This window comes from Ceratotherium simum, chromosome 4, assembly GCF_057802395.1.
Source record: "Ceratotherium simum simum isolate JZ-2026a chromosome 4, ASM5780239v1, whole genome shotgun sequence".
Taxonomy (NCBI): Eukaryota; Metazoa; Chordata; class Mammalia; order Perissodactyla; family Rhinocerotidae; genus Ceratotherium; species Ceratotherium simum.
This window is the reverse complement of record NC_141903.1, coordinates 3801425-3824452: the sequence shown is the minus strand read 5'-3', so window position 1 is coordinate 3824452 and position 23028 is coordinate 3801425. Positions and strand designations below refer to the sequence as shown.

Genomic DNA, 23028 nt, shown 5'->3' with positions numbered 1-23028 from the left:
CTAATTGGATATAGTTCCTGACCACAAATTGATGGTATACTGTCAAGAAGACATATTTTTAAAAACTACTCTACTTACGCCGTTGTTGCTCTTCATGATTGTTGGCCAACCACTGTGTGAATGAACATCCAGAATAACAGCGTTTTTGGGAGGGCACTGCACACTAGTGGCGTAAGCAAGTGAAACATGCTTCTCATACTGGCTCCACCAATCCTTGTATTACTTGGAAAGTTGTTTAACCTCTGAACTTGTTTCCTCCTATATAATATGGAGATTATAGTGTAATAATAGTAATTTACCTGACACATAGTAAGCAGCTAAGTGTAAATATTCCCTTGAAGTTAATTCCCAATTGCTTTCCCTTTATCGTGTCACCTCACCTGGTGATAGTTGTATCTAAACATACTGTCTCTAATTCACCTTCTGACTACTGAATATTGTAATCAGCCAAGGAAAATCTTGGATGTAACTTTTTATTTTTATTTATTTTTTAATAATTTTATTTATTTATTTTACCCCCAAAGCCCCAGTGAATAGTTGTATGTCATAGCTGCACATCGTTCTAGTTGCTGTATGTGGGACGCGGCCTCAGCATGGCTGGAGAAGCGGTGCCTCGGTGCGCGCCCGGGATCCGAACCTGGGCCGCCAGTAGCGGAGCGTGCGCACTTAGCCGCTAAGCCACGGGGCCAGCCCAAGGATATAACTTTTTAATATTTCCAACAATAGCTTGTGATGTTACTCCTTTAAAAAAGATATCCCAGTTGTGCTTAATCAAGTAAGGCAGAATCAAAAAGACTTGAGAAAAAAAAATAAAGACAGTTACTGTTTCATGACCTATTATGTGCCAAACTCTGCTATTAGGCTCTTTTATACAATTCTCAACAGTAATCCTATAAAATAAATAAAAGTCTTTTATTTGTTTAGGAGCAGAATAAAATTCTAATTTTGGTCGATTTATGCCCAGAATTCAGGCTGTACTTGACCTCACTTCTCCTTTTGTCCTTTCTACCATTAATTGCTATAAAGGCAGTTCTGCCCTTTGTTTTTTTGTGATTAAAATATATATACACATACATAGACACACACACACATATGTATACTGACATAAGAATATCCTCACGTTAGTTTGTATCTGTATCGAGAACTATTTTCTTGCTTTGTTTTATGTTAACTAATATTTTAGAATAAATAAATTTGTACCCTGTTCCTCCCCACAGGTTGGTGAGAAAAACATAAAAAATACCATGACTCATTTTTGTGTGATATATAGATTTTTTTTTTTTTTAATAAGCTTGTGCCCAGTTTCTAAATCATCTAATGAAAAGATGCATGCATTTCAGGAAATTATGAAAGTAAGCGTCAGAGAAAACCAACTAAGAAACTTCTTGAATCCAATGATTTAGACCCTGGATTTATGCCCAAGAAAGGGGATCTTGGCCTTTCTAAAAAGGTATGTTATTTTGGTCAATTCTAAAATAGGATTAAACCCAGGAAATTTGGGATTTATAAACAAACCCTTTAATATTACTTACATTGATGCACATATACATAGAAATTACAGAATATCCAGCTTGTTCAGTTCACTTGGTCAGTCTGAGAGATCCTGTTTAAGAGGCTATTTTCATTTGTGTGGACATGTGTATCAGTTGCTTTTAGGTTTTCTTTTCAAATGAAAATGAAGAAAGCTTTTAAGGTTGAGTTAAGTTTGTATTTGTTGTAATTTCTCTTCTGGGCTCAAAACCTCTTACCGATTTCTACTTCACTTCTCTCTCTATAAGCCACTAACCTACTCTTATGCCATTTGCCCTTTCTGCATAATACCTCAGAAAACACCCAACTCAGCTATGATCCAGGCAGAAACATTTGAACTTAAGTTTTTGAGTTTGCAAACTTGGTTTTCATTAGCCAAGAAGGCACCATTAAATAGTAGATGGAAATGGAAAATTTTATGAGTCTATAATAGATGATAGCTGGATATTGGTTCCTTAGGAAACATCCTGCTCCCCTTATGTGTGAGGAATAACTCAGGGTAAATGTTAGAAATTCAGTTGTAGCGTGAACAGATTTCCTATTTAAAATCTTTTTTTTTTTTTTTTTTTAAGAAAAAATGCAGATTGTAATGAAATCACAAATAATTTGAGTTTTTGGACTTCTTTCCTCAGGTATAGCAAACTTCTATCCTTTAATCCTATGTTAAGGCCCCTACTTTTTGTTTTTGTTAGATACTCACCGTCTGGATTAGTGTGTGAATGTACAATTTAATTTATTTGTATTTTTATACTATTTTTAAAAAGCCATATTATATCCTTTTTATTCTTTTATTCTTCTCAAAGACTGCTTTGAGGACTTGTCAATTATTCTTAGGCTCATCTCCTGCCCTCTGAACTTTCTCTGCAGTTTGTACAAACTTCAGTGACAATATCATGTCTCCAATTCACCGTCCTCTCATTGTACCTTACAGTCTGGTAAGGCTGTGATCATCTCCTTCTGCAGTGCTTTCTCTCCTGGCTTTGTCTTATTCAAATCTTAGCCACTTTGTAAGATGATTGGAAGAGGTGGATGACAAGGGCCAGGGAAACTGGAATTCAGTTGAATGTTTTGAGCATGGAAGTGACATTTGCAATCAGATGATAAATTTAGTAGTAGTGTACAAGGTGAGTCATGGGAGACTGTTGCATTACTGTTAGAGGTAAAGTGATGACAAATTTCAAAGAAAATAAGAATTCTAGCCAGTTAAGTAAATGATCTTTTCCCTCAGTTTCATTGAGATATAATTGACATACATAAGTGAATGATTTGAAGGAATAAGATGAATCGTTAATGGTTTTGAGACTGGGTTACTTAAGAAATAGTGTTAATTTGTATAACCTTGCTCTATCAAATGGAGTTTTCTAATCTGACTTGTCACATTTGTAGGTTAATTTTTTTCCTAAGGGGATAAAAAGCATGATTTAGTTTATATACTTAATTTAAATAGGCAAATATATCCCAGAACTCTTTTACTTTTTAAAATTGAGATACAATTTACACCAATAAAATGCACAGATCTTAATTGTTCTGTTTCATGGCTCTAGACAATTGTATATATCGTGTAATACCACCTAAACTGTGTATGCTTTATATCCATCACCCCCAAAAGTTCTCTCTTGCCCCCTTTCAGTCAGTTCCTCATGCTTGTTTTTCTCAGAGGCAATGCTTTCTTACTTCTGTCACCGCAGGTTAGTTTTGCTTGTTCTTGAGTGTCATATATATTATTGCATTTTTGTTAATCTGGTTTCTTTTATTTAACATGTGTTTTTGAGGTACATCCACAAGGATGCTGTATCAGTAATTCATTCCCTTTTATTGCTGAGTAGTTTTCCAAGCACAATTTGCTTATCCTATCTCCTGTTAATACATAGTTGAGTTTTTTCATTTTGGAGCCATTAATGGTAAGGCTAGTGTGAATATTTTCTGAGTTTTTTTGCGGACATATATTTTTATTTCTCTTGGTATAAATAAGAGTGGGATTGTTGGCTCATGCATGTTTACCTTTTTTTTTTTTTCTTTTTATAATTTTTATATATTTTTTCCCCAAAGCCCCAGTAGATAGTTGTATGTCACAGCTGCACATCCTTCTAGTTGCTGTATGTGGGACATGGCCTCAGCATGGCCGGAGAAGCGGTGCGTCGGTGCGTGCCTGGGATCTGAACCCGGGCCGCCAGCAGCGGAGCGCACGCACTTAACCACCAAGCCACGGGGCTGGCCCGCCTGTTTACCTTTTAATGAAACTGTCAAACAGTTCTTCAGAGTGGTTGTATGACTTCACACACAAAACCAGTAATATACAGTAGTCCCCCCTTATCCCCAGGGGATATATTCCAAGACCCCCAGTGGATGCCTGTAACCACAGATAGTACTGAATCCTGTATATATTGTGTATTTTCCTACGCATACATACTTATGATAAAGTAAATTAGGTACAGTAAGAGATGAATAATAATATAGAACAATTATAACAATATACTATTACTAAAGGTTCTGTGAATGTAGTCTCTCTTTCTCTCTCAAAACACCTTATTGTATTGTACTCACCTTTCTTCTTGTGATGATGTCAGATGATAAAATGCCTACCTGATGAGATGAAGGGAGGTGAATGACATAGGCATTGTGACTGTGATACCACAACAGTTGATCTGATAACCAAGATGGCAACTAAGTGACTAGTGGGTGGGTAGCTTATATAGTGTGGATAAGCTGGACAAAGGGATGAATCATGTCCTGGGCAGGACAAAGCTACAGCCCAAGATTTTATCACACTACTCAAAATGGCACCCAATTTAAAACTTATGTTTTTATTTCTGGAGTTTTCCATTTAATATTTTTGGACCACAGGTAACTGAAACCGTGCAAAGTAAAACCTTGATGAGGGGACTACTGTATAAGAGTTCCAGTTGCTCTACATCTTTACTAGCATTTGGTTTGTCAGTCATTTTAAATTTATCCATTCTAGTGGATGTGAAAGGATATCTAATTATGGTTTTAATTTGTATTTCCCTAATGATTAGTGATGTTTTGCTCCATAGTGTGTGTTTACTAGCTATTGTGTTCAAGCATACTTATATTTTTAATTGGGCCAGTCTTTTTTTTTATGGTTGCTTTTAGGAGTACTTTTTATATTTGGGATGCGAGCCCTTTTCAGATGTATGTACTGTAAATATTTTTTACAGTACAAGCCTCAGTCTGAGGCTTGCTTACTCATTTTCTTAGTTGTGTCTTTCATGAGAAGAAATTTTTTAATGCATCTTTTCTTTTTCTTTTATGATAAATACTTTTTGTGTCTATTTCGAGATATCTTTGCCTACTCCTTGGACACAAAGATGTTCTTGTATTTCCTTTTAGGAATTTATGGTTCTGGATTTTATGTACAAGACTTTGTTCCATCTTCATTTTGGGGATGGAATTTTGAAGTGAATTTTTTTCCCCATATGAATGTCCAGTTTTTTTTTAGCACCATTTGTTAAAAATCTCTGATATCTCTCTAACTTCTCTCTCTGTCTCTCTATAATTTTGGTCTCCTTTTTTTTAAGCGTTAGATATAAGTAATAACTGTCACTGTTGAATTTTAGCTTTTTTGGTAGGTAGGTGGGCATCAGATTTGGCGCTAGAAAAAGAGAAATGTTTGATTCGATTAGATTAGGTAATGGCTAGAACCAGACTCTGGAGAAGAGTGACCTCTTTTCTGTTTTAGGAGTCAGTCCTGCCATCTGGCATGGTCAGCTTCACAGTTGAGGTCCTGGTTACTCTGAGGTATATTTTGTCATCAGGTCGAAGCTGTGATTCAGTTCCATCTTGGGACTACACCTTGGGTTACCAGGCAGGTCACCCTGTCTGTAGATGGATCAATCAATGAGTTAGAGAAAGAGGGATTATCTTTTGAGGTAGTGGTATCTTAAGGGTGCACTGACTTAATGCATAGCCACGCCAGACTGTGTGTAAAGTAAGTTACTGTCATCTTAGTCACGTGCTCCAAAGCACTTACCAAGTTCTGTGGTCTTTTTCATTCTAAGCAGGGCAGATGGATTTTTTGTTTTTATTTTTTTTTTTGCTGACGAAGATTCGCCCTGAGCTAACATCTTTGCCAGTTTTCCTCTATTTTATATGTGGGTCACCGCCACAGCATGGCTGCTGACAAGTGGTGTAGGTCCACGCCCAGGAACCTAACCTGGGCTGCTGAAGCAGAGCGTGCCACAGGCTGGCCCCCAGATGGATTTTTTTGTGCTGTTATATCTATTTTAACTTACAAAATTGAAAAGGTTGGAAATGAGAATATTTTCTCTAGTATTCTCTGACTGTAGTTTTGGGAACATTCTAATTGTTTTTACTCCATAGCTTTTGGGTGTATTAAACAATGATCTATAAATTGGTTATCTAAAAAATATAGGTGATATTTTTCTTTCAATTGTGCAAATCTATTTTGTGGGTTTGTCTACTAGTCTTTTGTTTATTTAACCGGATACCTAACATTTGCTCCTTCATTTTATTTAGCTTTGCAAGAATCTGATCTATATTGAACAGGAGGAAAGTTGTATTCTTATGGTTTATTAATATACATAGCATTTGGAAATTCACAGCTGTATTTTATCTTGTTTTGACCTCGAACTTCGGGAACTTTATAGCAAGAATAGCATCCATTATGTGGACTTCTTGTGGCCACTAAATTTTCTTTTACAGTCATGATGAAGAATATTATTCTTGTAGGAGGAGACATTTTCTTAGAATGGAACTAATTCATACAAGCATTAGTAGTAGGGGCATAAAATGTGTAGGGAATTACTCTTGATGAGTAAGTGTTTTGTTTTGAGTTTTAACGTTGCTTTAATTTATATTAATCTCCAGCCACTTAAATTAGAAAGACATTCCATGAATCAGAGCTTTTCATATTTAGAATTCATCAAGTAAATAAGTCTGTGTAAGATCTTCTGGCTATAAATACAGTTTTAAGAAAGTAGATTTTAAATACAGGGTAGTGTAGAATAGAACTTGAGATATCGTGGGTCTCTGGGTACATACCCTTTCTCTTTCTTTCCCACTTCCATTAGAGCAGCATTCTGTATCTGCTTTAAATATTGGGAGTCTTTGGGTAAGCCCTTTTTTTTTTTTTTTTTTTTTAAGGAGTATGTAGTGGCTGAGTCTTTCGGAACTTTTTTTTTTTCCTCTGGTACCTTTCCCCGTGAAATTGCTGTTCAATCGTTTACCATTATTATACTGTTCTTTTAATTATCAAAAACAGCCAGGATTCTGTTTCTATGGCAATAGATAGTTCAGTTTTTGGCATATAATGTAAAGGGTTTATTTTCTATTCCTCTGTAAACCATGTTGCATTTTACTTATTTGTAGTGCTATGAAGCTGGTCGCTTGGAGAATGACATTACTGAATCACGTGCTGCATCTCATTCTAAAGAGTTTGGTGGAGGTGAGTATTTTTAAGATTTAAAAAAGGTAATGCAAAAACAAGTGTGAAGCACCTGTCAGTTAGCTAGAAAAGTTGTTAGGTATAAGCAAGACCAGTGGGGTTGCAAGTTCTAAAACTTATTTGCCCAAAATATGCTTCCTAAAACTGTGTATGACACCAGAAAATTGTCTTGTCATTTTCAGCTTTATGCTAAAATTAGTTAAATGGAATTAGAATTATATTAGAGTAAGAAAATGTTAGGAAGAATAGAGAAATATCAGCTCCTTAATTTTGTTATTAGATAATTCTCCAGGTGGCATCATTACTTTCTTGGCTTTGATTCAGTTTTTATTTCTATAGGTCAGAAAATATGGAATCTTAATTAAGAGAGAATTTAATAGTCATCTAAGCCAGTCTTTCACAAATAGTCTTATTTTCTTTTATCACATCTATGACCTTTGGTCAGTGAGCATATGCTTGAAAAAGAGAACTTATATTTGAGCCTAGTCCATTGTGGTTACTTCTTAAGGGCTTGGGAATCTTCTAGATTAAATTAGAATCTGTGGGGCCGGCCCAGTGGCTTAGCGGTTAAGTGTACGTACTCTGCTGCTGGCGGCTCGGGGTCGGATCCCAGGCGTGCACCAACGTACCACTTCTCCGGCCATGCTGAGGCCGTGTCCCACATACAGCAACTAGAAGGATGTGCAGCTATGACATACAACTATCTACTGGGGCTTTGGGGGAGGGAAAAAAAAGGAGGAGGATTGGCAATAGATGTTAGCTCAGAGCCGGTCTTCCTCAGCAAAAAGAGGAGGATTAGCATGGATATTAGCTCAGGGCTGATCTTCCTCACAAAAATAATAATAAAATAAATTAGAATCTGTCTCCTGGAACTTCTACTTGGTCCTCTTGGTTCTGCCCACAGGAAGAATGGGGAGCCCTTCCTTCAATAACAGATATAATAATCATAGTTTGAGCATTTACTCTAGCAGGTCCTTTACTCAGGTCCTTTGCTTAGGACTGTTACTTCTAATCCATCTAAAGCATTACAGAGCGTGACAATATTATCCACATTATCTGTATGTTATAGAAGAAACACGAAGATGAAAGAGATGGCAGAGTTAGGAAACTAAATCCAGACCTGACCAAATTGATTGCCACACTACTGTCTTGTCATCCACCCTAGATTTTCTCCATGCCAGTTCTACCACTTTGATCATTCCTTGGCCAATGTCATTTATTGATCAGTGTCGTTTCTGAAATACTGGCCCAGATATGAGCGCACTGCATCAAATGTGGTCTGCCAGCAAAGGGTATCATGGGAAGATTATATTTCACGTGGTTTTAAATGCACACTTCTCTAAATGTGACCCGTGATTATTAAGTTTTCCAGCAAGTAAATTTAGCAGTATCTTAGCTTATTTTAATCTTGTGCTTAAATATAATTCCATAGGTTCATCAGTTTGCTTCCTTGCTTTAAACAATAAAAAAACTGCTTCCAAAATAGTATCAGTTCTTTTCCTACACTTTTGTACTTCAGTTTTTTTGTAAAACCTACAACCTGCACTTTATCCTTTGTAAATTGCATCTAAATGTTTCAGCTTGTGAGAATTTTGAACCTTTATCCTGCCATCGTATTAACTCTTCCTTTAGTCATAGGCTATCAGCAGCTTTGATAACAGAGCCTCTCCATCTCCATCAAGTAGTCCAAGAAGAGAGCACTAAGGCAGTTTTCCAGAGTCTAGCCTTCATGTTGATACCTAGTGTAATTATCCTGGAACATTTTATGCAAAATCTCTTTCTCTCTTATGTCTTCCTTTTGATGTTTCTATACCAAAGGGTTGAAATATGTATAATAGAAAATGAGGGAGAAACTGGAATTTCATTTTCTAAATTTGCCAGATTAGACCATGCATTCATGGGGCCAGCCCGGTGGCGTAGCGGTTAGGTTCGCACGCTCCACTTCATTCAGCAGCCCAAGGTTCGTGGGTTCAGATCCCCGGCACGGACTGACGTACCGCTTGTCAAGCTATTCTGTGGCAACATCACATATAAAGTAGAGGAAGATGGGTGTGGGTGTTAGCCCAGGGCCAATCTTCCACAGCAAAAAGAAGGAGATTGGCAATGGATGTTAGCTCAGGGCTAATCTTCCTTACAAAAAAAAAAAATCCCACCAAAACAAGACCATGCATTCATTTTATATTGTTGGATGTTTAGTACTGCTGCATGAGTGTTCTTTAAGCCACTAAATGTATTAGGGGAGGTCTTTTCCCCCCTCCTATAAGCCAGATCATATATATTTCAACTTTTCATCTTAATCTTTAGATCATGTAGTGATAAAATTTACTATCTTTAATCTTGGAGGCCAGATTTTAGTATCTTTTCCTATTAAATGCATTTTATCCCCATCTATAGGATATGAAAGTCCTTTGAGGAGCTAGAAAATCTTTTGTTTCAGTCATGTAAAATAAAATTGGTTCAATAACCTACCTATACATTTATTATTTAATCTCTATGAGGAAGAATTTATATAGTATACATAGCTATTTCCTCAACTAGTTATATAATCATGGGTAAGTCTTTTCTTGTCTGCTCCTGTTTTCCTCATCTACAAAGTTGGAGAATTAAATGGGTTTTAGGTTGGTTTTTACTCTAACATTCCATAATTCTATGAGGTCCCTTTAGTTGAGGGTAGGAGTTCTTGGACATGTGCATGATTAGCCAGCAGGTTAACACCTGTTTTCCTGTCATAGGCACTACCAAGATATTTGATAAACCAAGAAAGCGGAAACGACAGAGGCATGCTACAGCGAAAGTGCATTGTAAAAAAGTGAAAAATGACGACTCATCAAAAGAAACTACAAGCTCAGAGGTATTACTCAGTTCCTCATCTTTTGACTTTCCAAATCGAAGCTACTTTTCACATTAGAGGCCACATCCCTCTTTCCCTTGAGTTTATTTAAGAATAGAGTTCTAGTGAAACAACTAATAGCTATAAGGAATCCTGGAGAAAAAGGAGAGCCTAATTCTAGTGAAAATAAGGCAAGGCACGTATGACAGCTGTGGGTATGACCTTTTTAAAAGATCATTTCCTACGCTCTAAGTGCCAGATGAAATATATAACTGTTTCATCATGAAGTAAACTTTTTCTAAAACCAGAGAATATGATATCAAGTAACCATGTGATCCCAATGAACTTAGATATTGCCCTTTAAAGACTGCTGCTGTTAGGGGGAAAACTCATTTGCTTATTTCTTGAGACCATCAACTGCTTAATTTTAGTATAATGTTTCTAAACGTTGGCTTTTAGGAAATAAAGGTAGATTTAAAACCATTTTCTTGCAGAGCATCAGTGCAGTCATTGATGCTATAGCGAGCTTTCCAACTCAGGTTAAAAGAGAATTAGAACAAGTCAGGTCATCACCACACATTATGATACAGAATGTTTCTATCCAGGACAATTTGAATAGAATGCCCAAGGGGGCATTATTTAGGAAACACTGATCTTGGAAGGACAAATAAGTAATCAAATAAACTTAAGAATGTTTTCTCTCCCTTAGTGAAACCTTAAAATGGAACAGCTCAAAAAGTTCCAGTGGAACAGCCTCAGAGCAGTTAGTGGCAGGGCATGAGGCGCCCACTACCCGCCCAATCACAGCAGGGTTAGAACTAACATTGCATGCAGTCCGCCCGCGTGATTGGCTGAACATCTGTAAGTGCTTAATGGCTAGACAAATAGCAGCCCAGAGGGAGGGGGTCAGATGGAGGAGACATCAATAATACAGATGTGGGATATTATTTTTTCTCTGGAAGGGAGAATTGATGACACACAGGACTGCTGCAAGCCCTAAGGAGCCTGTTGAAGAGGGTGTAGAAAATGACCACGGGATGACTGCATCTAAAAAACTGCAAGGTGAACGAGGCGGAGGAGCTGCGCTCAAGGAGAATGTTTGTCAGGTAGAAAATGTTGCCCACTTGCATTTTGATTGCATGCTTATCTTTTAAGAGAATCCTTCTCCATCTCTTGACTCAGTCATGATTAGAATAAAAATTCTCTTGGATGATTCCATTGGAGTCCCTTCCTTTTAAGGATTTAACTCTTCTCCCTCCCCACAAAAAGAGAAAGGAGGAGAAACATTTAGTTTTGGTCAACCACTTGCCCTTGTTGCCCATGAATAGATGACTTGAAGCAGGTCTGAGATGAGAGAGATGAATCTGTGGTTGCTTAGTCAAAGATCATTTTCCTGTATCTCTCATGTGTGAGACTCTTTGGGTTTCTAAGGAATTTTTCAAAGGTAATTTAAGCTTTGAGTTTTTTTTTTTTTTTTAAGTAATGACTTTAGAGAATCTATCACCTAATTTTTCTCTTTATTTAATAAACATTTACATAGTGTTTACTATGTGTCGAATATCATTCTAATCACTTTATAAATGTTACATCGTTTAGTCATCATAACAGTCTCGGGTAGATTACCATTATTATCCTCATTTTATAGGTGAGGAAACGGAAGCACAGAGATGTTAAATAGCTTGCTTATAGTCACAGAATGAAGTCAGGATTCAAACTCAGGCAATCTGGGTTTAGAGTCTTAACCACTGTGTTTTGTTGCCTCTCCGTGAGATGTGACTCCACTTTAATGTTAAAGAGCCTTTATGAGCCTTTATGTGATTTGGGAGTAAATGGATGCTTTGATTTTGTTCTCTTTTTATGGTCTTTTTTTTTTTTTTTTTGAGGAAGATTGGCGGCACGCTAACATCTGTTGCCAGTCTTCCTCTTTTTCTTTTTTCTCCCCAGAGCCCCAATACATAGTTGTATATCATAGTTGTAGAGTTGTACGTCTTCTATGTGGGACACCACCTCAGCACGTCTTGATGAGCGATGAGTAGGTCGATGCCCAGGATCCGAACTGGTGAACCTTGGGTTGCCGAAGCGAGACGCGCGGACTTAACCACTACACAACTGGGCCGGCCCCTCTTTTTATGGTCTTGATTTACCTTTGTAAATTCTTAAAAGCTGGCATATAAAAAGTTGAAGATATTTGTGGCTTTTTCTTTTTTTTTTTTCCTAATTGCGACAGTTAAAATATAAAATTAACCCAGGCCCAGAATATGTTATTATGGTCAATCTAGTTTCAACTCAGTTTCATTGTCTGTTCGTTTTCACTGTTTTTAAGGTTGATCACATTCAGACCAGCTCCCAAACACAGTGTTAATCTGCAAAGACTGTTATGCCTACAAAGATTATCAACAAAAATTGATTAAAGGTGTGGTGACCCTCTGGTCCTGGCTTGTTTGGATCAGTCTTTGTTTAAATCTGTTGTCTTTGTATACTTTATTAACAGTGCCTCCTTTCACTCTCAAGTGTCCCAGTTTGAAGGATGAATTACATGATCATCCCAGTTAAAGGGTTAGTCCATAACATGTGGTTAATGTGAAAAATTTATTATTCCATAATACTGTAATTGAAATTTTCCTGTTTAAGTGATGAAAGTGAATTTGTTTATTGTACATTAAAACTCATGTCACTGGTACTCTGAATATATAAAACAAAATATATAATATTTACGGTATTTGTCAGTTTTTATGTATGAATAGTAGATAATGGGAGAGCCAAACATGTGAGACTAGCTCAGACTACGGGTTGATTCAGACCTTGGAGTCCCCTCTTAATCGCTGACTGCTTCTGGCCTTTTTCACCCAAAGCTCTTTACTCATTTGTTTATTTAAGCTTTGATGTTAAGTGGCTAAGACCTGTTCTATTTCTTTGAGTTCCTGAAGATACTAGACTTGCCTAGGCACCTTTCCCCTTTCTTGTGTTACAGCTTAAGTATGACTTGTTCATTTTTAGCATTTTTTTGCTAATCACTGTGAGGAAACAAATCAGGATGTTAGAAGGGTAAAAAGTAACAAATGTTGAGAATTTGCAGAATTTTCATAAATCTTACAACGTTTTCAAAGCGACAGATCCAGATCATTGTTTCCTAAGAGACACCCTGTCTTAGATGAGATCATCTCAGAAAGGTGATCTTTCTGAGGTGGTTCTAGACATACCTCAAGGGTTGTTCAAACCTTGGTTGGAGCCCTTTTGGGACTGTTATGACCCAAGTCCAGCTAGCCAGTGTCTCTTGCTTAAACCACTGCAGTTGCCTCCTTGATTCTCTCTGCTTCTATTCTCACCTTTCTACTCCTTTTCTTTTGCTGAGGAAGATATGCCCTGAGCTAACATCTGTTGCCAATCTTCCTCTTTTTGTATGTGAACCACCACCACAGGATGGGCACTGATGAGTGGTGTAGGTCTGTGCCTGGGAGCTGAATCTGGGCTGCCGAAGCGGAGCACACCGAACTTAACCACTAGGCCACAGGGCCAGCTCCTCACCTTTCTACTCTTGAACTCATTTTCCTTGTAGCAGTCAGAGTGATCTGTTTTTAAATGAATACCTGATTTCAGCCTGCCATTGGTAAAGCTAGCTAATGGCTCATCTTTGCTATTAGAATAAAATCTGAAACTCTGTACCATAATCTGGAAGGCTGCACATCAGGCCTTTGCCTCTTTCTCACCTCGTCTTCTACCACTTCTAACTTTTGTTTACTTTAGTCCAATGACACTGGCTTTCCTTGTGATTCTCAGACATGCCATAGTTTCTCCTATCTGTGAACTTTCTGTACTTGCTGCCTTCCTGGTCCTTCCTTCCAGGTCATGTGAGCATTGTCCGAGAGGCCATTCCTAATCACCCACTCCAAAGTAGCTATTTGAATTCTCTACCTAATGCTTATCATTGTCTGATATTTTTCTTGTTTATTTAAATTTTTACTTATATTTTTTTTCCTTAGAATATAAGAACCATGAGAGCCAGGGACCTTGTGGTACCTGGCATAGAGCAAGTAATAATTAAATATTGGCTGAATGAATGGTGGGATTTCTTATTTCTGGCAAAGCTGCTGCTTAATCTTTGCCTTCATGAGGGCCTTCTGCTTGGGATTTTTGGAAACCTTTTTCTATAGACAGATCTATTTTCTTTCTCTTAACAGAACTGTGAGAAACTTGGTGAGCTGCTGTTATGTGAGGCTCAGTGCTGTGGGGCTTTCCACCTTGAGTGCCTTGGATTAAGTGAGATGCCCAGAGGAAAATTTATCTGCAATGAATGTCGCACAGGTAAAGTAGATATAGAAGGGTGTTCCTCCAGAGGTTTGAATTTTAAGTTTTTCAGGAAAAGAACATTTATTGGAGACACTGTTTTGTGGCAGTACTGGGCTAGTTGTTACAGACACAGAGATAGGTGCCGTGTGGTCTTTGCCCTCAGAAAAGCATACCAAATAAATAAGGAATATACAGCATTAATGTAGTATAAAAAGTGTTGTACTGAGATATGGTGAACAGAGATGAGCCAGTGCAGTGACACAAGGAAGACATCTGAGTTTGGCTTTAAGAGAGAAATACAAATTGGTGTGGGGAAGGGAAGGATAGAAGGTCCAGTAATGAAAGTATGGAATATTTGGGGGTTAGGAAGCATAGGTCAGTGTGTTCCAAGTTTAAGATATTTTAGGGAAGAGGTACTGGTAGTAACAAGGAGGACTTTTGGATTACTGGTGATGTTTTATATTTCTTGATCTGAGTAGTGATTACATTAAGGGTGTTCACTTCGTGATTATTTGTGGAATATACACTTAGGATGTGTGTACTTTTCTGTGTATATATCATATATCAATAAAACTGTTTCCCAAAAAAAAGAAAGAGATATTTTGGGAGAGTTATAATATACAGATTGACTCAGAAACTAGGAATGGTTAGATGAGACCAGCCTGTAAGCACCTCGCAGGCTGTGCTAAGGAGATTGTTCTTTTTTCAGCATTATATGTGGATGTTATAACATTTAAACAGTGAAGAAATGAGGGCTGAAGGTATAGATCTTATGCTCATAAATCATTAAAACCATAGGTGTGGATATGATGCTGCTCAAAGAGAAAGCATCTGTAGAGTGAGAAGAGGGCTGATGACAGTACCTGGGGATATCTACTTAAAGGGGCTACTGGAGGGTGAGGAGGCACTCATCACAGAATGTTTGTAAAGCCATGGGAGTGGGGTGTCATCAGAGGGATATATGTGGCAGAGAGACCAAGGAGGTTGTGGAGTGAAAAGAGGCTGTTGTCTTTGGTAGTGAGAAAATGCTTGACTTTTTGCCAGAGGATGCCACACAAGTCAGTGTAAATGGGTAGCAGTGTATACTATTTCTTACAGAAGTTTGGTTTCAATGGAAAAGAGGGCAGTAGCTGAAGGGAAGATATTATAGGGTCAAGAGGAAGAACATATTGAGTATTTGTAGGATGAAGGTTAAGAACCGTGTAGGGAAATAAATTTCCGGAACAGAAGAGGGAATAATTGGTGGAGTACAGTCACACAGACAGGAGAGGATAATCTTGAAGAGACAGAAAGGTAAAATGTGAATTTACCCTGCAGTTGTGAGGCAAAAGAAGGAAGCCGAAAAAGTGTTTTCTTGGCTTGGTAAGAATGATGGGAAAAGGTAGTTGTTTCTAACTTGAAGGGACGAGTAGATTTAGAGTAGCCCCTGTGAGAAACAAGTGACCAAATTAACTTGTGTTTGTAAATAGACAGCCATGTCAGATTTATTTCATCTTTCTGCTGCCACTTTTAGCAGTGTGGGAGGGAAAGCTGGAGGACAAGATAGTTGTGGGTTTATTTTGCCTTCTGCACAGTTGGGATTTTGATCATTATGGGAAATAGAGACATCCAGCTCTGTAAATGAAATTTAGAAAAATTTTTAGGTATGTGTGTGCATATCTTTTTTATCTTGATCTTAGAAAGATCTTCTTGCCTTTTGTGCCAATGATGTAGTTTTGCTAGTCTTATCTTTATTATGATGTGATAGTCTCTGAACAGGTTAATCTAAGGCAAAACTATTTTGTAAAAAATCAACTTCATGGAAGTATAATTGACCTACTAAAATGTACCCATTTTAATATATATTATGATAAAATTTATATACCCATAGAGCCACAATGACAATGAAGATTTAGAACATTTCCATCTCTCCAGAAGGTTCCCTTGTGCTTACTCTCAGTTGATTCTTAAACCACTCCCCACCCCCTGTAGTTTCAGGCAAACAATGATCTGCTTTCTGTTACTACACATTAGATTTATCTATTTTAGAGTTTCATATAAGTGGAATCAAAATGTATGTAGATTTTTGTGTCTGGCTCAGCATAATGTTTTTGAGACTCATTTATGTTAATGTGTGTCAGTAGTTCATTCTCTCTGTCTCTCTCTTTTTTTTTTTTTGGTGAGGAAGATTGGCCCTGAGCTAACATCCTTGCCCATTCTCCTCTATTTTTTTGTATGTGGGATGCTGCCACAGCATGGCTTGATGAGCAGTGCGTTGGCGCGCACCCAGGATCTGAACCTGTGAATCCCGGGCTGCCGAAGTGGAGCACCCGCACTTAACTGCTACACCACCCGGCCTGCCCCCCATTCTCTTTCTTAAAATAGCTTTACTGAAGATAATTGATGTACAATAAACTGCACAAAGTGTAGTTTGATAAGTTTTGACATATATGTATGTGTGTGTACATATACCTCTGAAACCATCACTCGGGATAGCTATTTTGAGATTCAACAACATTGTTGTGGGTATGAGAGAGTAATATTCCATTGTATGGATATATCACAGTTTATTTGTCCATTCATCTGTTGATGTACATTTGGGTTGTTCTCAGGTTGGGCTATTATAATAAAGCTGCTGTGAACATATTCAAGTCTTTGTATGGACACATTTTCTTTTCTCTTGTGAAAATACCTAATAGTAGAATGGCTGCATCATACGGCAGGTGATGTTTAACTTCTTAAGAAACATCCAAATTATTTTCCGAAGTGTTTGTGCGGTTTTAAATTCCCATTGGCTATGTATGAGAGTTTCAGTTCTTCCACATCTTCATCAACAGGTGGTATTGTCAGTTTTTTTAACTTTAGCCTTTCTGACAGATGTGTAGTAGTTTCTCAGTGAGGATTTTTTTCCCCCTGAGGAAGATTCGCCCTGAGCTAACATTTGTTCCAGTCTTCCGCTATTTTGTATGTGGGTCGCCGCCACAGTGTGGCTAGTGAGTGGCGTAGGTCCACACCCGGGATCTGAACCTGCAAATCTGGACCGCCAAAGTGGAGCACGCCGAACTTAGCCACTAGGCCATGGGGCCGGCCCCCATTGTGGTTTTAATGTGCATGTTCCTAATAACGAATGGTATTGCACATCTTATTATGTGCTTATTTGCCATCTCCTTTGATAAAGTGTTTGTTCAAATCTTTTTTTTTTTTTCTTTGATTGGGTTGTTTATTTTCTTACTGTCGAGTTTTAAAAGTTCTCTATATGTATTCTGGATACAAGTCCTTTATCGGAGGTATACTTTTCAGATTATTCTCTCAATCTGTGGCTTGTTTTTTTCATTTTCTTAATGATGTCTTCTGAAGAGCATAGGTTTTTAATTTGGATGAAGTCCAGTTTAATCTTAATCTTTTGCAAAGATTCTTTGTTTTCTTCTGAAGATTTTATAATTTTAGGTTCATATTTAGGTCTATGATCTATTTTGAATTAATTTTTGTATATGATGTGTGAGGTAAGGAGAGGTTATTATTTTTGAGGCTAGGAAATTTTGTCCTAGTTTTAGTAAAGATGAATAGAGTAGGAATAAGGGGGTCATTTCTTACTGCTTGTGGCTCACCCTGTTTTCCTACAGTGTGATGACCACACCCTGATTTAGGTTACTCCAGTTTAATATTGGATACCAGTTATTCAGCATCAGGCAGTAGTTTGCTCCTTTGCAAATACGTATTTTAAATATTTTCCTAAAATCATTATTAGCTAGGTGATCTCACTGTTCATAGGTGAAATGGGTTATTTATTTGTTTATTTTATTGCCAATCTTCCTCTTTTTGTATGTGAACCACCGCCACACTATGGCCACTGACGAGTGGTGTAGTTCCGCGTCTGGGAATGGAACCTGGTCCACGAAAGCGGAGGGTGCCGAACTTAACCACTAGGCCACTGTGGCTGGCCCAAAATGGGTTATTTTAATGAGCTCTTATTTTCAGCAAGTGCTAGAGGCCGGATTCATGTTCAGGTCGGTCTTTCAAGTGTAGGCTCTTTCCCTTACGTTGTATTGCTTTTCAGAGAGAGGTAGATTGTTTTGTTTTTCTCTTAAACTTTTTTTTAAATTTTATTGAGGTCGTACTAGTTTGTAACACTGTGAAATTTCAGTTGTCCATTATTTTTGTCAGTTACCATATATATGTGTCCCTTTACCCCTTATGCCCACCCCCCAACTCCCTTCCCCTCTGGTAACCATTAACCTGTTCTCTTGGCCATGTGTTTGTTTATCTTCCACATATAAGTGAAATCATATGGTGTTTGTCTTTCTCTGACTGGCTTATTTTGCTTAACGTAATACCATCAAGGTCCATCCATGTTGTGAATGGGACGATTTTGTCTTTTTTTATGGCTGAGTAGTATTCCATTATATATATTTACACATCTTCTTTATCCATTCATCAGTTGTTGGGCACTTGGGTTGCTTTCAGGTCTTGGCTAATGTGAATAATAGGGGTGCATAAGTCTCTGAATTGTTCATTTCAAGTTCTTTGGATAAATACCCAGTAGTGGGATAGTTGGATCGTATGATATTTCTATTTTTAATTTTTTGAGAAATCTCCATACTGTTTTCCATAGTGGCTGTACCAGTTTGCATTCCCACTAGCAGTGTATGAGGGTTCCCTTTTTTCCACATCCTTTCCAACATTTGTTGTTTTTTGTTTTGGTGGTTATAGCCGTTCTAACAGGAGTAAGGTGACATCTCATTGTAGTTTTGATTTACATTTCCCTAATGATTAGTGATGTTGAACATCATTTCATGTGCCTGTTGGCTATCTGTATATCTTCTTTGGAAAAATGTCTGTTTATAACATCTGCCCATTTTTTTAAAGGTCCCTAGATTTATTTTTTTAATGTATTTATATGTGTGTTTATGTATGTACATATGTATGTATGTAGTGAGGAAGATTAGCCTTGAGCTAACATCTGTTGCCAATCCTCCTCTTTTTGCTAAGGAAGACTGGCCCTGGGCTAACATCCATGCCCATCTCCCTCTACTTCATATGTGGGACACCTGCCACAGCAAGGCTTGATAAGTGGTATGTAGGTCCATGCCCGGGACCCAAACCTGCAAACCCCAGGCCACTGAAGCGGAACGTGCAAACTTAACGACTATGCCACCAGGCTGGCCCCCTTGGGTTTTTTTTTGTGTGTGTGTGGAAGATCAGCCCTGAGCTAACATGTGATGCCAATCCTCCTCTTTTTTCCTGAGGAAGATTGGCCCTGGGCTAACATCTGTACCCATCTTCCTCTACTTTATATGGGACGCCGCCACAGCATGGCTTGACAAGTGGTGTGTCGGTGCGTGCCTGGGATCTGAACCGGTGAACCCTGGACTGCTGAAGCGGAATGCGCGCACTTAACCGCTGTGCCACCGGACCTGCCCCCCCTTAGGTTTTTAATCAAAATATTTTATATTTTTTGTTCTACTATTTTTGTTTTGTTCCTTATTTCTACTATATTTTTTGTTCTACTATTTTTGTTTTAGATCACCAACAATTAGGAAACCCAACAGATATACTTAAAATACTTAAGTAAACTTGAATAAGTAAAAATTACAACCTCCTTCTCCCAGCAATGCGTATCGCATCCTTTGAAAGTAAATGAGGGTTAGAATAAGAGAACACAGGAACAGCTTTTTTGGCTTCTGTCACAAACACAAGTAGCCAGATGGATTTAGGTGCTTGAAGAAGGGCACAAGGGACTGCTAGGCCAGAGGAGGACTGCAAATAGCTGACAAGATGGAACACCATGAGTCCTTGCCAGGCCTATATCCAGAAGGGAATTATGGGGTGACAGAGGTGGCTCTGACACCTAGACCACTGTCCTCACAAGACATTGTGAACAACATGATTCTGTTATATTTTTACTTGCTCTACGCCAGTTCACTGAACAGACTTAACTTATACAAGCTTTTTAAGTGGGGGGGTGGGGAGCAACCTAGGAGAAGACTGTCATGTCAAAATGGCCACCAGGAAACAGCTGCTGATGGTTACTGTTTTGCCCATTTTTTGATCAGGTTGTTTTTTTGTTGTTGAGTGGTATGAGTTCTTTATATATTTTGGAAATGGACCCCTTGTGGGATATATGATTTGCAGATATTTTCTCCCAGTTGTTGGGTTGTCTTTTCGTTTTGTTCCTGGTTTCCTTTGTCTTGAATAAACTCTAGTCTGATGTAGTCCCGTTTGTTTATTTTTTCTTAAACTTTTTATTGCAGAAATCCTTGGACATACACAAAAGTAGAGAGAACAGTGTGAAGAATCCCCATGTATTCGTCACTTAGCTTCAATATTTCTCAACTTTCTGCCTCATTTTATTCATATATTTCAAAAGGTCTTTCTGACAATTAACAAGTTTTAAAAAAGTATCCGATATGTAGCAAAATCATACAGTAACCCCTATGTGTCATCTACCCAGTCCCATTTTCAGATTTTTGCACTTATTTCAAAGATGTCTAGGGGCCAGCCCCGTGGCTTAGCAGTTAAGTGCGCGCTCTCCGCTACTGGCGGCCCAGGTTGGGATCCCGGGTGTTCATCGACGCACCGCTTGTCGGGCCATGCGGAGGCCGCATCCCACATACAGCAACTAGACAGATGTGCAACTATGACATACAACTATCTACTGGGGCTTTGGGGAAAAAAAATGGAGGAGGATTGGCAATAGATGTTAGCTCAGGGCCAGTCTTCCTCAGCAAGAAGAGGAGGATTGGCACAGATGTTAGCTCAGGGCTGATCTTCCTCAAAAAAAAAAAAATGTCTTTTTATAGTGTTTTGAATCAAGATCCAAATAAGATCCCTGTATCGTATTTTTCGATATGTCTCTTAAATTTCTCTTAATCTACAACAGTACTACCTTCCTCACTCTATTTTTTAATGTCATTTGTTGAGACAATGGTCACTTGTCCTGCTAAATTTTCCACATTCTAAATTTGGTTGATTGCATCCTTGAGGTGTCCCATTAACGTGTTCCTCTATCTTCTATATTTCCTAGAAACTTGCAGTTAGATCTAGAGTCTGGATTAGTGTAAGGGCAGTTTTCTTTTGGCAAGAATGTTTCCTAGGTGACGTGTACTTCCTATTGCATCACTTCAGCAAGTATTGTTAGAGTTTACCGCTTAATAGTGATATGAAGATTGTTCACTGGGTTCATGTTGTGCCCAGTCAGTCTCTTATAAAGTTCCTTACTGTAATATTGTGATTTATATTAAGAAATATACATTTGGTCTTCATCCAATTTCTGGTGAAGGCTCCTAAAACCCTTGGAATTTCCTAAGTGCTGAGAGCCCTAAAGCTGTCCTTTGTATGTCTTTTTGTTATGTTAATGGTGACCCTTGGAAGCACCTAAGGGTGAGGGCTGGTTTCCCTGGAACCGACCATGTGATTAGAGGGATGGAACTTCCAGTCCCACCACCCTGACCTCTGGGAGAGGCAACAGGGCTGCAGGGTGAATCTATCCCCAGTGGCCAGTGATTTAATCAGTCATGCCTGTTTAATGAGACCTCCATCAAAACCCAAAAGCGTGGAGCCTGGAGAGCTTCTGAGTCGTTGAACACATGGGGTTTTCCGGGAGAGTGGCACCTTTGGAGAGAGCATGGAAGCTTCATGCCCTTTCCCCATTGCTTGCCCTATGCAGCTCTTTCATCTGGCTATTTCTTTTTTTTTTTTTTTTTTTTTAAAGATTTTATTTATTCAGTTTTTTCCCCCCAAAGCCCCAGTAGATAGTTGTATGTCATAGGTTCACATCCTTCTAGTTGCTGTACGTGGGACTCGGCCTCGCGTTGGACAGAGAAGTGGTGCCTCGGGGGGCTCCCGGGATCCGAACCCGGGCCGCCAGCATCAGAGCGCGCGCACTTAACCGCTAAGCCACGGAGCCGGCCCCATCTGGCTATTTCTGAGTTAGATCCTTTTATAATAAACTGGTGATCTAGTAAGTAAATGTTTCTCTGAGTTCTGTGAGCTGCTCTAGCAAATTAATTGAACTCAAGGAGGGGGTCATGTGAACCTCTGATTTATAGTTAGTGGGTGAGAAGTACAGGTGACAACCTAGACTTGAGCCTGGCGTCTGAAGTGGGGGGTGGGGGGCAGTCTTGTAGGACTGAGCCCTTATCCTGTGGGATCTAAATCGAGTTGAATTGTAGGACACCCAGCTGATGTGGAGAATTGCTTGGTGGTGTGGTAAACCGCCCCCCGCCCCCACCATGTTGGAATTTGTTGCAGAATTGTGTACTCACTAACTTTTCATCTAGTGGTTTAGCATTGGGTGAATTCTTGAACTGGTATTAATTTGTTACCTTCTCTCTATTTCCCAGGAATCCATACCTGTTTTGTATGTAAGCAAAGTGGGGAAGATGTTAAAAGGTGCCTTCTGCCCTTGTGTGGAAAGTTTTACCATGAAGAGTGTGTCCAGAAGTACCCACCCACTGTCATGCAGAACAAGGGCTTCCGGTGCTCCCTCCACATCTGTATAACCTGCCATGCTGCTAATCCAGCCAGTGTTTCTGCATCTAAAGGTAGCGCTTTCTCATGTGGACCAATCTAATTGTGAAACCTCGGTTTTGTTGACAGTGGATATTTACAGATGCGGTCTGGCATGTCTCTTTGTGGCCTCTCTAGCTTTTGTCAGAGTACCAGCGTTTTATGTGAGAGAGAAGAGAGTAATGGACTAGTTCAGCACTCACCACATTGTATTCTATGGAGCTCTGGCCTTATGTAGTAGTTTTAAATTTTGGATTTTATGTGCGATTTAGTTTGAGTGTTCTCCTGCATGTCTTCTTCCCCCTACTCCATTAGATCAAAGTGTATTTTTCTCCTATGGACCCTTTATATCTATGGTTGTCAGCTGTGATTTCATACAGACATGGATATAATGCAGAATTCAAGTTTTTGTTTTGTGTCAATTTGTTTTATTTTTATTTATTTATATTTTTGTGAGGAGATCAGCCCT

General features: G+C 38.6%; 1 protein-coding gene across 11 annotated transcripts in view; it reads left to right on the top strand.

The window, feature by feature from the left end:
• Positions 1-23028, top strand: part of NSD1 (nuclear receptor binding SET domain protein 1) — a 164797-nt gene that overhangs the window by 105284 nt on the left and 36485 nt on the right. For all 11 annotated transcript variants that reach the window (XM_087429331.1, XM_087429327.1, XM_087429325.1 and 8 more), the window contains 6 exons: positions 1341-1450; positions 6880-6955; positions 9688-9806; positions 10748-10891; positions 13964-14087; positions 22394-22594. In XM_087429331.1, coding sequence (XP_087285457.1) covers positions 1341-1450; positions 6880-6955; positions 9688-9806; positions 10748-10891; positions 13964-14087; positions 22394-22594 — 774 coding nt within the window. The remainder of the gene's footprint in view (positions 1-1340; positions 1451-6879; positions 6956-9687; positions 9807-10747; positions 10892-13963; positions 14088-22393; positions 22595-23028) is intronic.